Source organism: Suillus clintonianus (genome assembly GCF_016758775.1).
Source record: "Suillus clintonianus strain FC179 chromosome Unknown DEU56scaffold_24, whole genome shotgun sequence".
NCBI classification, from domain to species: domain Eukaryota; kingdom Fungi; phylum Basidiomycota; class Agaricomycetes; order Boletales; family Suillaceae; genus Suillus; species Suillus clintonianus.
In genome coordinates, this window is record NW_024539248.1 from 169,963 (window position 1) to 189,170 (window position 19,208).

Sequence of the window (19,208 nt, forward strand, 5' to 3'; positions counted from 1 at the left end):
CGAGGTGAGATGGTCGATGGCGACCAGGATCATGTCGAAGACCCCATTAAGGGTCTTGGATTCGGGGAGGGGTCCAACGAAGTCGATGCCGATGGTTTCCCATGGGCGAGTGGGGACGTCAAGAGTCTCCAGCAGTCCATATGGCTGGTGGTTGGTGGGCTTCGATACTTGACAGGTAGGGCAGGACTCACAGAATGCGTTTACGTCGGTAGAGATACTCTTCCACCAGACGTTCTCCCGCAGATACTGTAGGGTCTTGAGGGGGCCAAGATGTGCGAGGATTGAGTGTGCGTGAGAGATCACTATCTCTCTCACTCGCCGGGTGCCTATAGCGACGTCGGGAATACATAGGATGCGCTTCCCGTTATCTTTAAGGAAGACGCGGTCATTACTAACTTCAAAATTCTTAAACGCACCAGGGCTGCCCAGTATTTTGGCGAAAAAAGGGTCTTCAGAGTACCGGCCCACCAGTTGGGCGTGAATATCAAGTGACGGATCCCCAAGAGCGATTGTCTCAGTAAGGAGTGGTGGAGACTCACCCAGCAAGTCAGAGGCGATTTCGCCCTCCAAGGAGCTACTGGGTGGACGATTGAACTTAGCATTTGAGGCAGGTGTACTAGTCATGTGACTTTGTTGGTCCATGTGTACGCTTATCGGGGTTGAATCAGTCGACTTCATTGTTTCACGCAACGATGTCGACTCAATGCTACTATCAGCAGACGGTGAGCGATTCCCTGCTGATTTTGCTAGTGAGTTAGCGTCTGAGATATTGACTGTTTCTTGATAGGGGCTTGTCACCCTGCCGTTTGCGCCGCCTCTTGCGATGAGGTTCAGTGTCCCAGGCGCAGTAGGGACGTCAAGTCTACTGATCTCTGCTTCAGCGGGCTTATTCTCGGTGGGGTGTTCAGTGCGCACGGAGACGTCCACGCCGACCACTTCATCCAGTGCAGGATCGCGAACCTTCAGGATGACTTTCCTCGCCTTAAGAGTTGGGGCCGCTCCAGTCAGACTCGCCTTCTCTGAACAAACGGTGGCGTTATCGATGGAGACCTTGGGATTGCCATCAGGGAGAGGGGAGCTGGGAGGGGCATGACCTATAGTGGGTAAGTCGCCCTCTTGTGTGTCAGTGTGAGTGAGAGATCTCACTATCTTAACGCTTTCCCCGCTTTGTGTGTCAGTGGGGGTGATCCCCACACGCTTGGGTTTAACTAGGCGTTTGGATGGGGAATGATTCACCCGGTTGCCCATGACTAACTGACTCGCTATGCGTGCAGAGCGCCTGGCCTCTGTTGCACCCAGAAACAGTGGGGTCCCGGTGTAGACTGGAGCCGATACGAAGTTCAGCAGTAAAGTGCGTGCTTTATCTTCTTCCTCAACATTCACATACTCACTGGCAGCCCGGACCGTGCCCTTAGGTTCGTTGCTGTAGATTCTGGACAGCGCGTCGGCTAGCGTGTTGTCAACGCCTGGTAGGTAGATGATTTCAAAATCAAACTCGCTGATCGCTTCAAGCCAGCGCATCTGTCTGGGTGACAGCTTAGACTGAGTGTTCAACCACTCCAGTCCCTTGTGGTCAGTGTAGACCCTGAACTTGTAGCCTATCAGTAAGTGACGGAATCGTTTCAACGACTCCACTATGGCTAACAGTTCCTGCTCATGCACAGGATAGTTTTGCTGGGCAGAGTTGAACTTCCCGGACCAGAAGGCGACGACGTCGGCCTTACGAATGTCGATTCCTTGGGATAAGACCCCGCTCGCACCGGTAAGTGAGGCATCAGTTGTCAGATTTACTGGATTCACCCCGTTTATGGCAGGAACCATATCAATTGCCTTCCGGCGTACGTTTCGATGCGTTTCAACGCAAGACTTAACCAGGTCGAACGCACGCTGGTCAGTGGGATCCCACGTCCATCTGGTGGACTTTGCTGCTATCTTGGAGAGATGCTGCATATCGACGCGCACCCCTTCGCATCCAGCGGCTAAGTATCCGACCGAGCCTATGAATTGCATTAACAATTCCTTTGAGGTAGGTGTTTTCCAATTAATTATCTTATCTACCTTATGCGGATCTAGTCTGATTCCACCATCATCAATGACGTGCCCAAGGATATTAAGGTCCTTCATGAAGAATTGGAGCTTATGCTCGCTCAGGTAGAAACTATTGGTGCGCAAGGTATCGATCACTACTTTCACGTGTCTTACATGGTCGCTGACGGAATCAGAGTAGATGACAATGTCATCAAGGTACACGTCCATGAACACTCCAATATGAGGACCAAAGATGTGATTCATCAACGATTGGTAAGTCGCCCCGGCGTTACAGTCTCCTATCTGCATGACGTGACTAATCATAGTACCATCAGGGGTGGCGAACAGCGTCTTTGGGACGTCTTCAGGGACCACCCTAATCTGTTCGTATGCGTCCTTACCATCTATCAGAGACCGGAACGGGTGAGACGAGACGTTTCGTAGGATGGTATCTATGTCAGGTAAGGGCGACGCCAATTTACGAGTGTTCTTGTTCCGTTGACGGGTATCAAGCACAGTTCGCAAACGAAGGGTTCCATCCTTCGTGGCTTTCTTCATCATAATCATTGGCACCGCGTTTGACCCGCTAAAGAACTCCCAGCGACCTGTTCTGGTGTAGGCTTCGCGTTTCGCCCTCCATAGTGGACGCAGGGCTTCAGGACAACGCGACTGGCGCCAAGAGTATACCTGGCCATTGTCCAGGAGCGGGATTACATGATTGATTTCTCGCAAAGGAGGAAGAGGGGTCTCCTCCGCATCTTTGCATATGTCCCTCGCGTACGCGCGCAGTTCCTCCCGGTAAGCATTAATATCATTAGACTCAATCCCTGACCCTTTTAGCTCAAGGACCTGTGTTTGAGATCCCCTGATAGGCAGGGGGTCAATACTTCGGACTTTAATTTCCGAGGGATTAAATCCCATCAGTACTTGATGCTGAAACAAGAACGGCATCCCGAGAATGACATCATAGGCGTCTAGATTCGCTATGTCAAAGGTTCGCGTGTTTTTTATATCTTGGTACGAAAACTCAACAGTTGTATTAGCTTTCACTAGGCTACGAGATCCTGAGACGGCCAGCTGGAGGGGTATCGGTTTGTCTAGTAGTTCATACTTCAACTTCAACTGATCTACTACAGTAGACGATATGAAGTCTGTGAGTGACCCGGAATCAAGGAGGGCACGACACGGGCGGTCGTTGATTGATACGATCACGACGATCGATCGGGGAAGGATTCTCGTGGTTGTCCTTGGACGAGCGGACAGTCTCGTTAAGGAACGGATATCGGGAGGGTTCGTGTTCTTACTTGAGCTACTTGCGCAGGTCAGACTACTAATAGCTCCGTCAGGTTCATCCTCAGAACTCTCATCATCCAATAAGGCGGGAATATCGTCTGATTCGACACCGTCGATCTGCTCAGACGAGCTACCAGTCTCGGATAGGCTTCGTCCACCCCAAGTTGGTTGGAATGAAGACTTGGTGAGTATCAGATCTTCGAAGTTTCGCAGCTTAAGGTCAATCAACCAGGGGACGATTTCAAAGGACGGGTCGCTAATCTGTTCCCAGTAGATGATATAGTCATCGTAGTTGTGTTTGTCGGATAGCAAGTAAGTGTCGGGGCCCCCGTGAGTGGAAATACTGAATCTATCAACTCCATAGGGGTCAAACAATGGGTCTCGCAACTCGTCAGTGGGGAGTGGGACGGCTCTGCGGAGGGTGGATAAGGCACGCTCAATGGTGGTAAGTCGAGCGATTGATTGTGCGATTGGGGCATTATCCTGACTAACAGCCATCCCATATAGTCCGTACGCCACTCCTTCTTCGATGGCCGCACTCCTAATATCCGACTCAGTTACTTCCACGAAGTTCGCGCTCAGGGAAGAAACCTTAGAGCCAGGTTTAAAAGGTAAGCGGTGTCTTCGTGGGCAGTCCTTGGCGATGTGGCCAGGCTGCTCACACTCAAAACACTGGTTGTTATCACGCAGCTTTCTTAACTGATCGGTACTCTTTTTGTTAGGTTCTCTAGGGGATCTACTGGGCCCTGGGGGTTTATCCCTTCGATTAGGCGTCATTCCATTGGACGGTTTAGCAGGGGATGGGCTAGAAACGGCGTTTGCGGAGATGGATTGTGTGCGAGGGCGAGGTACGTTATTCCTCCTATTCCTCGTATCACGACGAGAGTGCTGATCGTTCATTGAGTAGTGGTTTGCATAACTCGAAGCAAGAGTAGGGTTGACAGCAAGAAGGATGTTGGGGTCGTTTGAGTTCTCTAGGAAAGCTCGTTCGGTGCGTAACGTCTTCCTTTCTACAACGTCTAAGCTAACTGTGTTTGGTTCGTAGCCCTTATCCACGAGTGAGGCTCTGAGGTAGGGCTTACAGTTAGTCCAGAACTGTCGGACGATTTCGCGTTCGCCCACGTCTCCCGCGGTGTCTGCTAGATCACGCAGTCGTCTCAAGTAGTCCCTCACGGTTTGTTTTCCTTCCTGTCTGCATTCGATGAACCGTTGACGTTGTTGCATTCTAAAATCAGGGGGAAAGACATAGTCGAACAGCTGCTCGAAGAACTCCGTCATGGAGTACCTCTTCTGCAGGTCCAATATGTCCCTTTCGAAGAACCGGTAGGCTTGTCCACCAAGGTATTTTCCCAGCATGCGAAGTGATTGTCCGTTAGTAAGTCTAGCTCGCTCCTTCCAGTCTCTAACCTCCCTGACCCACTTTTTGAAGGTAGTGGCATTAGCTTCACCATTATAGGTGAATGGTGGCTCGTTTTTGATAAAACTTTGCTGATATTTTAATAGATTCAGCTTGGCGCGATGTTCGCGCCTAGCTTGTCTTTTAGCACGCTTCGCTTCAGGGGAGTCGCTGTCGTGGTCTGACTCGGGCTCTAGCGACAGGAAATCCGCCCCGAAGTCGTTATCGAGTGCGGGTTGGGTCTGTGGGTGAGTCGTTTTCTTAAGGTTGATAACTGGGTTGAGCTCATTGTCCGTATCAGTAGACGAGCTCTCGTCCTCGCTTGACGAGGATGAGCTATCTGAGCTGCGTTCCTCGTGATTAGGGCCTCTCATGGCTCTTTTAACGGAACTTTCGTTAGGAAGTACTGAAGACGCTCGTAGGAATCGAGTGCCCTCTGCAGGCTTGACTCTCGTAGTCAAGTTCTTTACCTTAGGAGTATTCGCACTGGGCCCTTGGATGCTAATAGTAGGCGCGCGGTGAGCGTCAGAGACCATCTTTCGCGCCGCTTCCTCACGCAACTGACTGGCGATAACCTGCTTCTCTAGGTTTCTTACTTGTTCCCTTAGCTCATCGATAAGATCAGACCGTTCGGTAGCAACCTCCTGGGCTAACTCGTGATAGCGGCTAAGTGACGCGTCAAGCCGCTTAATCTCGCTGGGGCATTTTTCACTACCTCCTTCCTCTCTGAGGGGTTTGATTTTCGATGGAGGTAAGTAATTTCCTTTGATTTCTTGCTCTCCCCAATCCTTTGGGGTAACATTCTTGCCTTTCAGTTCGTACGGTATCCTGGGAGTGGAATCTGGGGATCGAACTAGCGGGGCTAGAATCGGGAACTCGGGCACGTCGCCCAGTTCCCCGTCGTTAGGCAGGTCAAACCAGCGGGTGCGTTCATTCTCTACGCTAGTGTCACTAAAATTTCCCGTTGCGAACGCAACGGCTCTAGGAGCTTGTAGATCGAGGTGGGAGGTATGTAGTCCCTCTACACTACCTAATATAGGGCTAATGCTCATCACTGCAGAGCCTTCGCCATCGTTACTGCTAACGAGGTGTTTGTTACCTTCCGCTAGACTATTCAGCGGAAGGTCGGGTCCGGCTGAAGCCCCCAGGGCTCCTAGCCACGAGTCTGAGGACAGATGATCACTCGATGGTGCCTCTGCCCTCAGGCTGTCTGAGTTTTCGACTCCAGTGATGACCCTGTCATCACGAGTCCACGCGCTCTCGACTCCCAAGTCGAGGGCGCCCGCGTCTACACTCGATCCGTCTGCGAGGACAGGAGAGCTCTGCGGGAAGGTACCGGGTACGTTTGTTTGTTTTGTCGACATGGGGGAATTCTTTTTAGAAAGAGATAGATGGAGAGGGGTCGTCGGGTCAGAGGGTGATCAAGTCCTCGTCAACGGCGGCCTTAGTGGGGAAGATGGGAGGGCTTAGTATTCTAGTTTAAAAATATGTGGCGTTTGTGAAACGTTCACACGAGACGAGTTGAATTTCGAGGCGAGAACTTAAGGGAGTCTGAGTAAACTGTCAGAACTAAACCTCTGTTTCTCAAAAGGGGGGGTAGAAGGATCAACTACCTCTCCAGTACTATGTAAACTAGCTTATATAGGGGAGGAGAGGCTCGGGTGAAGTAGGAACAAAAGTGAATAAAGAAAGTGCTAATGAGACTAGGTGACTAGGGGCTAAGTGGTAAGGGGAGGTGCCGGGTACGGATATTGGTCGTTAGGTACGATATCCGTACTATTGGCTTTTGTGGAAAGTCGAGCGTTACAGAGAGTTCCCTGTTAGCGGACATGGTCTTTCAATTACATCCGAGCCATTCCTCGCTCCGAGTGGAACCTTGGAAAGTTACGATTGTTCACCAACCAACATGCAGGCAACCGAGGGCATGGCAGCCCACTCAAAAACGGGGTTTTTACCAGTCTTGGGCGTCATTGGTGCGCTGCAAAACATCGTGAGTGTCCAGTTTTATATAGGTGCTCGCGTTTGCATATAATAACATTCATTTGCATCAGCTCGCACGTTCACAAGTGACTGTACGTCTATTGCGACACATCAATTGTCATTTTAATAATGATTACTAGATTCCAGACCTTGACACCCCATACTCCAGGCTCCCAAATACCGATCAGTCTGCCATGCACAGGGATATGGGTATTGGCACCATCATCACCGAACGCCAACATCAGTTGGATGCAGTTTTGCATGAGATATCGGACCTAGAGGCCATCATGGATAGTATTGAAAATCTTCAGCAACAACTGGTCTTAAAGCAAGCCAAGATCACGCAGTCGCTGAATTTGCACAAGGGACTTGTATCGCCTCTTTGGCGTTTGCCAATTGAAGTCTTGTCCAAAATTTTTCACCTCTGTCTCCCAGAGTTCGATAAATTCGAGATGCCATCAGAGCTCGACGCTCCCGTAGTGTTGACTAGAGTATGCCAACGATGGAGGGAGGTTGCTGTGGGCATACCCAGTCTATGGTCCAGACCATCATTATCATTCTGCCCCGGAGACCAGTGGGAGCGGCAAACCTTCTGTTATGGCTCATGGCTTGAGCGATCACGAGGACGTCCGCTCTCGTTGACTCTCTGCTGGAACGACTGCCCATATGACTCGACCAAGATACAAAGCCTTCTTCAGCCTTACACCCACCAAATATCATCTCTCTCCATCCATTTTTCCCAACAAGACCCTGAGGACCATCCCGAACTTCTGTTAGACGACCTTCCAGCACTTCGGGAGCTCAACATTCTCACAATGGACTTGACATCTGTTGAATATTCCATCGCGCAACTGCCGTCCACTGTGACCAATCTCAAGATCTTATGGTCATGTTTCACTTTCGAAACCCTACTATTTCATTCGAATCCCGTGTGGACCCACCTGACAACCGTCGTGACGAGGATGTCCGAACCAAACGCATTTATCCGCTTGCTCAAGTTATGTCCTAACCTCTCCTCGTTAATGATTGGGATGGCGTCCGATAGCTTCCCGGTCTTCCGGCCATTCACGCACACCAACCTCCAATCCCTATACATCGTTTTTAACGACACATCCGATTTAGCGAGCCTGTTTAACAGTGTCTTACTCCCCAACTTGCGCGTGCTTGAAACTAGCTCTTGGAGCAAGTGGCCTCATAATGGGTTCAAGGCATTTTTGACACAGTCAGCGTGTCCGCTGGAGAGCCTGATATTCAGCGGTCATGCGACGCTGAAAGATGCGTACCGAGCGGAATACGTTGCCCTTATCCCTTCCCTCGATGTCATAGTGGATCCCAGTCGCCCTAATTGCTATGACTTATATAGCTAGTCGTTGCACAAACGTTACACGTTACACAGGATATTTTTATTTCGCCTAGTCATTCATCATATCCGCGACTATATACACATAGATATCAAAGCCAGCAACTTGGGGCGTAATTCTCTAATACCAATGCAGATGTTGTCTATGGCATCCATATCTACGGGCCAAGTGGCACGTCATGATAGGTCGTGATTCAAGTGCAGAAAGTCATGTAGACCCAGTGTTCGCTCAAGCTATTGCGCTAATGATAGATTCGAAACGACTATGGGTTGAACCAAGCAAATACCACGACGTCTTTGCGTGATTGCAATTCGCTGCAGTGGCTGGTCCGGTTCAGCACTTGGAAGCACACAGTGAGCCCTCCGTTCTCCATCTTCGCATGGAGATCCTCAGCCTGAACGATTAGATAGCCGTAAGAATCAATTTATCTCACGGAATGTGGACGGATAGAGTACTCAAATTGATTCCCTGAGGAATCTGAAGGGTCCTGCAGCTGCTGGCGATCTTGCCGCACGAGCGCTCCTGCACCGCATAGCCGCCCTTGTCATAGTTCTGAGTGCCTCGACTCCCCAGATATGGTCAGGCAGTTTCCGTGGACCTCGAAATTGATATCCTGTTACCGGGAATTTTGAATAGCACAGTCACTGTCTCGGTCTCGGCGTTCTCGTGTAGGTCCATTCTGTCACAGTCTTGGCTTGGGTCAGTACTACTGAGTGTTGAATGCATTGAAACGTACATTAAATATACCTGGAAAATGCCCGATGATGACAACGAATCAAGGTAGTATTGCCCTCGATGGTAGGGAAGGGACAGAAACGAGCATTGAGGAGAGGCGGTTTCAAATGGAGTTTCTTATTCGAACTATTTACGGGTGTTTTGTTTCTTACAAGAAAGGAACTTGGTCTGCTCCAACCAATTTCAAGTTGGCCGTGTGTCTACATGTAGCATCCACTGGCACGTTCGCTGGTTCTGATAAGTCTAAAAAATTTCCCCAGGCTTGTAGGCTGTTATGCACCACATGTAACTTCCGGAATTTGGGTATCAAGTCCAGAAGTGTCTGGTAACGTGAGCACTGAGCAACTAATATCCTACAGTCATCTCGAGCCCTCGAGCCCTCGCATAGTTCATTTAAACAGGGATATCTGTGCGACCACAGATGGTATGCACCTCCAGAAGAGCACAGATACTCGCATTTGGACGTGCAGGGTATTCGTCAAGCAAGAGGAACGCGCGGCTCAATCAGCACATATCTTATTCCCATGCTCTCTGCCTGATACGCCCAGACCAAGTGTGCAGCGACGGCAGGCATAGAACAGCGTCCAGTGATGCACGTAGGAGCCACGTGCGGTGTGGTGGAGGCCGAATATGCTGCGGACGTAGGCTGGGTCTGGGCCTGCCATGCGAAGGAGACGCAGGCGAATGGGTGGTGCTTGAATCGCAGGCGAGGCAGATAGTACTCGAATCGTGTGCGAGACCGCCTGTGATGTCGGAAGTCCACCGGGGTCGACGTCTGACCCTGTCTCACTCATGCAGATCATGGGCAGACAGGTTTTCCTTCTACTATATTGGACGACCATCTGCTTCGTGCTCTCCTACCTCTGCAGCGCTGCGCACGGCTCGAGGTCCGGTGTCAAGTCTACTGTCACGTTCGACTTGAAGAAAATACGCACCGTATGGGGATAGCAAGCACAGGCAAGCACACTATGGCCTGTTTTTTTTTTGCCGCCAGGTGTCATGCCAGTATAATCCGACAAAGTGGAACTATCAGCGGATACACTATTCATGACTCGGACTAACACCATGATTCGAAATGTTACCCGAAGCAGTGACGCATGCACGATACTGGAGCGTGTGCGGACATGTGGAGAACAAGTCTTGGTCAGTCTTATTCACATTGTGACTGAACTGGTGTTGCGTGATATTTGAGTCACTGCTCCCAATCAATGCTAAATGATCATCTAGCGTCTTTGCTGTCTGTTGTTCGTATGGTGTATGTGTGGTGAGGACGCGTGTCTAAAATATGATTTTTCTGACTCATCTATGCACTGACACTTCTGAGTTTTCCGCATTTCACTCTCCCACCTCTCAATCCGTTATGTTGTGACCTCGAAAGTTGATACCCACGCATCACTGGATGGATTTCATGATGATCCGGTGGACACCGCACATGAATTCAAGAGTCCAGTGATATGCTTAGCATGCGATAACCCAGTGCTAACTCAAATGAAAATCGCTCGCGAGCTGTCTGGCTGAACCACTCAGATACGGATCATGCTTAACATTAGGTGTGTCCTCAGGTTCCCGAGTCCGTCAAAATTTTTTGTTCTGCTAGGTCTGGTATTGATTATCAAGATGACCTTGCTTGTATCGGGATATTCACCTGACGCCAATCAAGTCATCGTCTCACGTATGTTGCCAAAGGCGACGGCAAGATGGGTGACTACTTGATGATTGTTGTCGGTCCAAATGAAAACATAGGCGACATGAAACTAGATAAAGAAGTCCTGGTAAGCATACGGTGTCACATACGTTTAGACCCCGTTCTCAAATGTGCATCGCCAGCGCAAGACTTCTTATACCATCAACATCATCACGCACGTTACGCCTGACGCTGATCAAATCTTCGTCTCACGTATGTTTGCACCTGCAGCAGATCTCCCTGAAGATCCGGTCTGTGGAAGCGCGCACACGTTGCTCGTACCTTACTGGGCGAGTCGGCTCGGGAAGAAGACTGAGGAGGAGATGCATGTTCGTCAGGTGAGCCCGCGTGGAGGAGAGCTGTGGGTGGCTTGGAATCAGGATGAAGGTCTTGTTCGGCTCAAGGGCTACGCGAAGGCTTTTGGAAAGGGTGAATTCACCATTTGAATATGTGCCACCATTTGCATGGGGGAAAAGAAGTGATATATCTTTGCCCATATACCTGTAATACAAGAACCTAGTTCACATCGTGGGAAATTTCGATATTCTGGGTTCCAGTATTCTTTTACAGCAATGCTCCTGTGTCAACATATTCAATAATAGAAGTGTGAGCTCGCAGCGGGTAAACATTCATGATGCGAAACCCGCACCCCTTCACAATTTTCTCCCGCTCATGCTGTTCAATCTTCAGTAACACATCATCAAACTAGACCTCTCGCAACCGTTGATCATGGTCAGTATGTGCACTGAGGAACCGTTTACGATTCCTGACGCTGAATCAAAGTGCGATGTTCCCGGCTCTAAGTCGTAGTAAATATAGTATCCACTGACTGAGAACGCAACAATGTCGAGACACTCGGTCCAAGTGCTCAAACCGCACGTTTTTTGTACCTATAATTGGCATGTTGATGGGAGATTGTACCAGCGCTAGCTCTGTTCCGGGCTAATTAGCGCACGATCACTGTACCCGCCTTTCATTGGTAGCACGCTCACAAGGCATCCACGAGCATAAACGTCAGCAGAAACTCACGTGCCAAGAGCAGATCGGCAAAGAAAACCGTTGGGATCTTGACTTGCCACGCTATTGACCGCGTGCCATTACCTGGCACAACATTTAAGCAAAATGTCCCCGACGAACGACCTTGAACTTGCTATGGTGCAAAGCAATGACCAGTATAACAACACATTGAATCCCATACTCGAGGTGCTGCAGTGGGAATGAGTAAATGGATGTCATTGAGGTTGGCGAACCTTACCATGAGCTGCGCCAATCACCACATTTTTGACTAAACAGAATCCAGAAGGGCTATCTTCTTCGCAATGATGGCCTGGCTTAAACTATGCGGAACATCAGCCTCATAACCTGGTTCGCCCAAGAAAGATACGTACGGTAAAAGTCAAGTGGTGGCATCTCTCCATAGTGGGCCCGAGGTACCTCGTGAGCAAATAAAGCAGTGCTTTAATCAGTTATCTTGGAGGTATATTTTGTGTTGGAGCTTTTGATGACGAGGTGAGCCTAGGTCAAACTTTGGAATGGAGCGCCGACTCCCAGACTCCCAGTGGGTTGAATTCGAATTTCGGACCTAGCTACTATCTTGAATCGGCTGCTTGTGTGCTCATAGTGCTCGTAACTGTGAAGTCGTCTGAGCTCTTGCAAAGAAGTACATGTGAATTGCCAGAGAGACAGGAGACGGTTGCAGTGACTAACAGCATTATTTACCTCTATTTACACATCTTCATTTTCTTCCTCACACCAGTGCGGCTAGCGATTTCTCCAATATCAACGAGTTTCAAGTCAGTCTTAGCACGGGTCAAAGTGTCCCCTGCAGAACTTGATTTTCGGTGCTGGAGTGACGATGACAGGATCAACGAGCGGAATACGTTGCCCTTATTCATTTCCTCAAAGTAGTACTAGTAGTGGATCCCACTACATAATGGGCTACTCTCAGCTACTGGTACTCTTCGCAGCCTCAATAATGTATTCTTACTACATCTGCAATTGGACCCTTCTCTAGGTTTCGATTCCAAATCCACAGTTCAGTCTGACGCACCCCGGGCCGCCGCTGCAAGTTAGGCGAGATGCCAGCTTATTATTGGCAGACACTGCTCTCAATCACTAACCCACGGACTACGGGCAGTGGGACTTCCCACAAGTCTCACAGCGGCATACAACGTGCGCTACACTTCTCTCCATCCACAACGTCCTGCATGGCTTCTTGGCATGGGACAATCGCTTTCATATGGTCAACGCTTGCTTTTCTTATTTACTTTGGTGCTGCGTTTGCTACTGACCCAGAACATGCCGTAACCTACTTCGACAATGAACCGGCCCGATTGTTCTTTTTCGATGATGCGACTGTGAGGCATTCATATCTGGCTCATTGTTCACTTTCAATATCATTAATATTAACTTCTAGAGTGTGATATACCATGATGCCATCTACGGGGAGATATATGTTTCTCAGGACGAAGGCAAGAGCTGGAACCTCGCAGATGACATACCAGCTGGCGACGCTGCAATGTTCATTGAGCACCCATTCGACAACCGCGTGGTGCGCTACTGTTCATACCCCTCTTCCCAGTCTATTTCATCTGCTGACGTGGCTTTCGATCTTTCTCTCTAGGCATTCGTATTAACCAACTCCTTCACTCATTACCGCACAGATGACCGCGGAAAGACGTGGCGCACGTTCGACGTCCCTGAGACGGTAGCCTACGTCCCAAAACCACTCTCCTTTCACTCAGATCCCAAAAAGTGGGAGCATATCCTCTTCCAGGCTACTAAATGTGACAACATTCCATGGGGAGAACGGTGTCGAGACGTCGTGCGCACTCATCTTTTTATTCATATTAATCGCATTCAAATTTCTATGTAGACGTACTACACCACAGATGGATTCGCCACATCACCACAACTGCTCCTGGATGACGTCTCCCGTTGCCAATTCGCTCACAGCAGCAAAGACTTTAAGCACGACGCCCACGAAGACCTCATTTATTGCGTCGCCTATGACTCTTCTGCCATGACTGGTTCGCACAACATCGCAAGCAGTCGTCTCTACTCCAGCACAGACTTCTTTGTCACCAAGCAGACTGAAGACATTGGCATCGGCGAGAATGCCAAGGGTGTCGTGGCATTTGCGATCGTGTCCAAGTTTGCCGTGGTTACGCTCAAGGACTTGACGCTCGGCAGCGAGGGCGACATGCTCTTATATGTTACTGTGAATACCAAGGAGTGGGCCAAGGCACAGTTCCCGCATGCTTCCCAGGCACGCTTGCGGGAGAATGCATACACCATCGTCGAGTCCACAGTCCACTCCCTAGCAGTAGATGTCGTCTTGCACGATGTAACCAACATCGGTACCTTGTTCGTCAGCAACTCCAACGGTACCTACTTTGTGGAGAGCTTGAAGGACACGAACAGAAACATGGCGGGGTATGTTGACTACGAGAACATCTATGGCGTTGAGGGTGTCGGTATCGCCAACGTCATTGCAAATGCGCAAGACGTCGAGAGGCAGATGGCAGCTAAGCAATTACGGTCGGTCATCACATTCAATGACGGTGAGGAACGATTTGTGTTTTTCCTGTGGACCAACCTCACATCTTCGCAGGCAGCTCGTGGGATCCTCTTCTCGCTCCTAGCGGTTCCTGCTCCTCCGATACATGCTCGCTGCACCTGCACTCAGTGACAGACATGCACAACTATGGTCCCATTTTCTCGTCCCCCGCCCCTGGCTTCGTCATGGGCGTAGGTTCCGTCGGAAAGGCGCTCGCGCCATATGAGGAGGGCAACACCTACTTGAGCACCGACGCTGGCCTGACATGGACCATGGCCCACGAAGGCCCATATCAATATGAATTCGGCGATTCCGGAAGCGTTATTGTCATCGTCGACGACGAGCAACCTACCGACACCATCATGTACTCCACGGACATGGGCCAGAGCTGGTACGTCTTGCCCCGCCACTGTCTGCGTGTGCATACATGCGACCTTACTGAAATGCCCCGCCCTATAGGAACACGTTCAATGTTGGCATCCAATTTCGTGCCAAGGGCCTGACGACGGTATCAGATTCGACGTCTCAGAAGTTCCTCATTCTCGGCCAGGTGATGCGGCAGTCCCAACAACCCAATAGGGGCCGCAACGCTGCCATCTACCTCGACTTCGCCGGCCTCGGGCGCCGGATGTGTGGTCCTGACGACAAGGAGTCATGGTATGCAAGAGCCAAATTCAACTCCGAGTGCATCATGGGTGCCAAGGTTAGCTGCTAATGCAATCCTTGCCATGATAATGGTCTTGCTAATATCTTTCGAAGCAATGGTACACCAGGCGCAAGGCTAATGCAGATTGTTATATGAACGAGGAATTCCACGATCCAGAAGTTCATGATGATAAGTGTTCATGCGAGGACCACGATTATGAATGGTACATCGTTTCTCTTCTTTCTACTCATCACCCCCGCTTACGGATCCTTCCAGCGACTACAACTACGTACGGAGTGGTGGTATGTGTGTACCTTCGGGTCCAGAGCGCATACCCAGCACCCAGTGCACCCTCGGGACGACCGACGAGACGTACATGGGTTCATCGGGATATCGCAAGATCCCTGGGAACAAGTGTGAGGGCGGTATTCGCAAGGACGAGCCCATATACAAACCTTGTTTGAGACGTCAGTGTTTTAGAAGTGGTGGAACGTCTGTGTCTGATGCATCATTTGCAGCTCCACCTGCCGAAGGAGAGATTATTCACCAAATTGTATGTTCCGTTCTCGCTTTTGTTCTCAGTGTGGATAACTTACGATATCGTAGCATCCATTCCGTAGTGATATTTTGCAGAGCGAGTTTTTCAGGGACTCGAAGGTGAGCGTCATGTATATCGTACCATGTCAGGACTTCAGCTCACGTCTGCCTCCATAGACCGTCATTGTCCGTCTTGCCGATCTCTCAATATGGCAATCCAGCAACGAAGGCTACACATGGGAGCAAAAGTACCCAGGGGAGCGTTTCCTGGCGTTCTACATGCACCCGCACTTCCACGAACGCGCATATCTCATCACCGACACTAACAAGTTCTATTACACAACAAGCACAGGTCGCTTTTGGCATATCAATGAAGCGCCTTCGCTTCCCAACACCTTCGGGGCCGCAGTGCTCCGCTTCCAGACCAAGTCCTCCCATCTCATCTGGATCGGTAATGTGGATTGCCAGATGGGGTACGAGAATTGTCGCGCGCAGGCGCAGTACACATCGGATCATGGGCGGAGTTGGCAGTTGCTGGAGGACTATGTCGTCAACTGTGACTGGGCGCGACACGACCACCTGCCATTCGAATCATCTCAGATCCTATGCGAGTCGTATGAGAACAAGCAGGGCTCGCAGTTATTTTTTGGGAAAGAGAACGCACTGCAGCTCGTCTCTGTCACAAATTATTTCATGAAGAAAACGAAGCTGTTTGACCGTGTCGTGGGGTTCACCAAGCTTTCAGAGTTTTTGATCGTTGCGGAGGTCTGTTTTGGTGGTTCTTTTGTGCTGCGTGCTGGTTGATTTAATATTGTTGGTTTTGTATTTGTAGTACCTCCAGACGAGGGGCACGCTAAACCTCCAGGTCTCACGAGACGGACAGACATTTACTTCTGCGACCTTCCCTCCTGGCATGCATCCAGATTCGCATGTAGGCGGGATCTCCATAACTCTAAAAACGCTGGAATCGCTCAATCGTGTTTTCTAGGCGTTCACCATCCTTGAATCGAGCACCACGGCCATCTTCCTACACATAACTATGAACGAATGGCCCACGCCATGGGGTCATATCCTCAAATCCAACTCAAACGGAACTTACTTTGGAGTGTCCATCGAGAACGTGAACAGGAACAGTGCCGGCTTCGTCGACTTTGAGAAATTTGCAGGGTTGCATGGTATAGCGATGGTAAACGTGGTGGCCAATCCTGCGGAGGCTGCGCTCACGGGGCGTAAGATTCTGCAGACGAGGATTACGCATAATGATGGTATGGTTTATTTGCTGAGTATCTATGTCGCTCGTTGATGTTTGCTTGTTGTGTTAGGTGGCACATGGAAGGCGCTTCTACCCCCTTCGGTGGATTCGTTGGGTCTGAAGTACCCTTGCACATCAGTGGTATATTGTGCTTGTCTGTGTATCGCTGTCAGTTGACTGATTTTGTCGTGTTTAGGGCTGTGCGCTCCATGTCCACGGGTATACAGAACGCTCTGATGCCCGCGTAACATACAGCAGCCCATCCGTCGTCGGTGTCGTAATGGCAGTCGGGAATGTAGGTGATTTACTTGCCTCCTACACCGAGAGCAATACCTTCCTGTCCCGGGATGGCGGTTTCACATGGGAAGAAGTGCACAAGGACGCGCATTTGTGGAAGTTTGGCGACTCAGGGTCTGTCATCATGATCGTGAACGACAAAGAGCCGACAGACCACGTCCTCTTTACCACAGACGAAGGACTCAAATGGCAAGAATTTAAGTTCACGACTGAAAAGATCAGAGTGAGGGATATCATGACGGTTCCAGAGGATACGAGCCGGAAATTCATGCTCCTGGGTCAGTATCCCGGGACGACTGGCTCGGTGATCGTGCATTTGGACTTTTCGTCTCTCACGCACAAAAAATGTGAGTAAGGTGCTCTTGTGCTTGATGATTGATATTGAACCCGTTCTTCTAGGCCTCGTGGATGTGGAAAATCCTGGATACGATGACTTTGAGCTGTGGAGCCCAAGCGAGGAAATAGATTCTCTTTGCTTATTCGGACAACAGGTGAGTCCCCTAAATTCGAGATTTGCCTTTTCACTCATATCATGTATAGACGCTGTACCATCGTCGCAGACGAGACGTGAATTGTGTTGTTGGAAACACGCCCAAGGCACTTGACATTGTCGTACGGAACTGCATATGTATGTCGGAGGACTTTGAGTGGTGAGTCATGGGTGTGATACCACCCGTTCAGAGCTAATTTAAATCCGGGAATGAAAAAGTGAATTCAACTATATCCGTAACGAGGATGGTAAATGTGTTCTAATACCGGGAGCGAGTCCACTCGCGCCCAATGATTCATGTCGCAATCAAGAAGACTATTGGTACGAGCGCACAGCTTATCGCAAGGTCTCCTACTCTACTTGTGAGGGCGGTGACCGCATCGACCAAGGCACGCAACACCTGTGCCCTGACATTCCAAATCCTGACATTCCAAACCCTGACATTCCAAACCCTGACATGCCAAACCCTGACATTCCCAACCCTGACATTCCCAACCCCGACACTCCCAACCACAATTTTGGCCACAGCGTGATGTTCTGGATGATGGTGATTTTGTTCCCCTTTGCGATCACAGCGCTTGCCGTCGCATGGTGGTGGTACAACAAGAGTAAAATGGCGAGAGGGTGAGTGGCATTTATTGTATATGTGCGCGTTCTATGCTTAATGTTGATGCACAGGTCAATTAGTTTACCTGAAGACGACGATTTGCCTGGGTCAGGGTCTGGTGTGTTTGCCACACTGGCATCTGTGCCATTGATCATGCTCGGGTTTTTGGGCATCGCCTTTAAATACGTGTCTATGGGCTACCGCGCGATGCGTAAAGATAGGGGAGTGTCTTTGGACGAAGATTCGCAGGTCTTGCATCTTGAGGATGGTGAATAAGCGGAGCAGCTATCTTGCGTAGGACAGCTTCGACAGTATAGTGAAAAACAGGCTTGCGTGAGTGCCTCACGCAGAGCTTCGCATAGGGAACATCGTAAGGGTTGAGCGATATAGCTTCATTGTCAATAATGACTCAAATTGATTTTGTGAACTAGGAGAAGAGACTGTAAATTTCATTGACGTTCTAATTTCATGCACACCATCTACTCTTCGAGAGAGCTTCCAGCCGGGTCCGCTGGTCACTAGAAGATGATCTCAATCATGATGCTTTGGGTTGCGTGCTTGGAAAACGGATTGATAATGCGTTTTAAATTCCCACGAACCTACATTTTGTGACACTACATATGTAGAATTACTATCATTCCCTGTAATATGTCCACGGTTACTAATATGCAAAAAGTTCATAGCACTTCAACATCGTGCTTAAGTGACATTGAAAAAATTCAAGCATGCGCAGAGTACCTATAAGTGATGTTTTGTAAAAGTAGAATAAAAGATTTTGGAATATTGCAGCTGCGAGAGATGAAATAGTGGTGTTTTGAAACCTTCTCCCAACACAAATCATCCAGATCCCGAAGATCCTGCAAAGGTATTTGTAAAATTTTACCTAGAGCACAATGAACACCTTCTAGGGATGTCAGAAAACCAATTCGATAAAGGCTACTCTCTTGCGCTGAGGTGCTACAGTGGTAGAATCAACGACAAGTACAATAGCGTGACACAGGACAGGGGAGATGTGTAAGTAATTCAAACTCCTCCTCGGCATACAGGTATGCCCCCCGTATTACCCGATGCCAGCATCCTGCGGAGAGCGAAAGTCGACTGTGCGGCTACTGTGCCGAGGTGTGACAGGACGTGACAAAATGTTGCAGATTAGAGAGTAGACCCTGAGTTTTATCGGGTTTGCTCCGACATCACACCACATCATCCTAAAAATCAGTAAAAATCAGATCCATGTAGAGGAGATACAAATATATGACGGAGCAAATTTGCGAAAGAAAATGTGATGTTGCTGAGGAGCTACAAAAGTTTTGCTGAAAATTTTGCATGTTATAGGGAATGATAGT

General features: G+C 49.5%; 4 protein-coding genes across 4 annotated transcripts; 3 read left to right on the forward strand and 1 right to left on the reverse strand.

The window, feature by feature from the left end:
• The first annotated feature begins 6,308 nt into the window (after positions 1 to 6,308).
• Positions 6,309 to 8,075, forward strand: DEU56DRAFT_795288 (uncharacterized protein). The gene is made up of 3 exons (XM_041352832.1): positions 6,309 to 6,707; positions 6,769 to 6,789; positions 6,838 to 8,075. Exons 1-3 carry the CDS (start codon positions 6,624 to 6,626, stop codon positions 8,062 to 8,064), a joined length of 1,332 nt encoding a protein of 443 aa, XP_041209975.1. The 5' UTR covers positions 6,309 to 6,623; the 3' UTR covers positions 8,065 to 8,075.
• A 1,970-nt stretch (positions 8,076 to 10,045) lies between these two features.
• On the forward strand, positions 10,046 to 10,924 carry DEU56DRAFT_795294 (uncharacterized protein; the record flags this gene model as incomplete). The annotated part of the gene is made up of 2 exons (XM_041352833.1): positions 10,046 to 10,565; positions 10,621 to 10,924. Exons 1-2 carry the CDS (start codon positions 10,491 to 10,493, stop codon positions 10,921 to 10,923), a joined length of 378 nt encoding a protein of 125 aa, XP_041209976.1. The 5' UTR covers positions 10,046 to 10,490.
• Positions 10,925 to 11,191: 267 nt separating this feature from the next.
• DEU56DRAFT_795301 (uncharacterized protein) lies at positions 11,192 to 12,153 on the reverse strand. Its single transcript, XM_041352834.1, has 5 exons — positions 11,866 to 12,153; positions 11,733 to 11,814; positions 11,628 to 11,683; positions 11,470 to 11,578; positions 11,192 to 11,409 (listed from the first exon to the last, which is right to left on the reverse strand). The coding sequence occupies exons 1-3, from the start codon at positions 11,893 to 11,895 to the stop codon at positions 11,628 to 11,630; spliced, it is 168 nt and encodes a 55-aa protein (XP_041209977.1). The 5' UTR covers positions 11,896 to 12,153; the 3' UTR covers positions 11,192 to 11,409; positions 11,470 to 11,578.
• A 531-nt stretch (positions 12,154 to 12,684) lies between these two features.
• On the forward strand, positions 12,685 to 18,313 carry DEU56DRAFT_979692 (uncharacterized protein; the record flags this gene model as incomplete). Its single annotated transcript, XM_041359755.1, has 19 exons — positions 12,685 to 12,834; positions 12,894 to 13,028; positions 13,101 to 13,301; positions 13,353 to 14,040; positions 14,091 to 14,427; positions 14,496 to 14,739; positions 14,796 to 14,905; positions 14,959 to 15,149; positions 15,201 to 15,235; positions 15,289 to 15,339; positions 15,397 to 15,984; positions 16,052 to 16,150; positions 16,208 to 16,484; positions 16,542 to 16,612; positions 16,668 to 17,115; positions 17,168 to 17,259; positions 17,309 to 17,418; positions 17,478 to 17,882; positions 17,937 to 18,313. 19 exons carry the CDS (start codon positions 12,685 to 12,687, stop codon positions 18,139 to 18,141), a joined length of 4,437 nt encoding a protein of 1,478 aa, XP_041209978.1. The 3' UTR covers positions 18,142 to 18,313.
• Between the last annotated feature and the right edge of the window lie 895 nt (positions 18,314 to 19,208).

Coding starts and splice junctions, on each gene's coding strand:
- DEU56DRAFT_795288 (XM_041352832.1), top strand. CDS start 6,624: ATGCAGGCAACCGAGGGCATGGCAGCCCACTCAAAAACGGGGTTTTTA. Junction 6,708..6,768: donor TTGGTGCGCTGCAAAACATC/GTGAGTGTCCAG, acceptor CATTTGCATCAG/CTCGCACGTTCACAAGTGAC. Junction 6,790..6,837: donor TCGCACGTTCACAAGTGACT/GTACGTCTATTG, acceptor AATGATTACTAG/ATTCCAGACCTTGACACCCC.
- DEU56DRAFT_795301 (XM_041352834.1), bottom strand. CDS start 11,895: ATGGAGAGATGCCACCACTTGACTTTTACC. Junction 11,815..11,865: donor GCCACCACTTGACTTTTACC/GTACGTATCTTT, acceptor TGTTCCGCATAG/TTTAAGCCAGGCCATCATTG. Junction 11,684..11,732: donor GGTGATTGGCGCAGCTCATG/GTAAGGTTCGCC, acceptor TTCCCACTGCAG/CACCTCGAGTATGGGATTCA.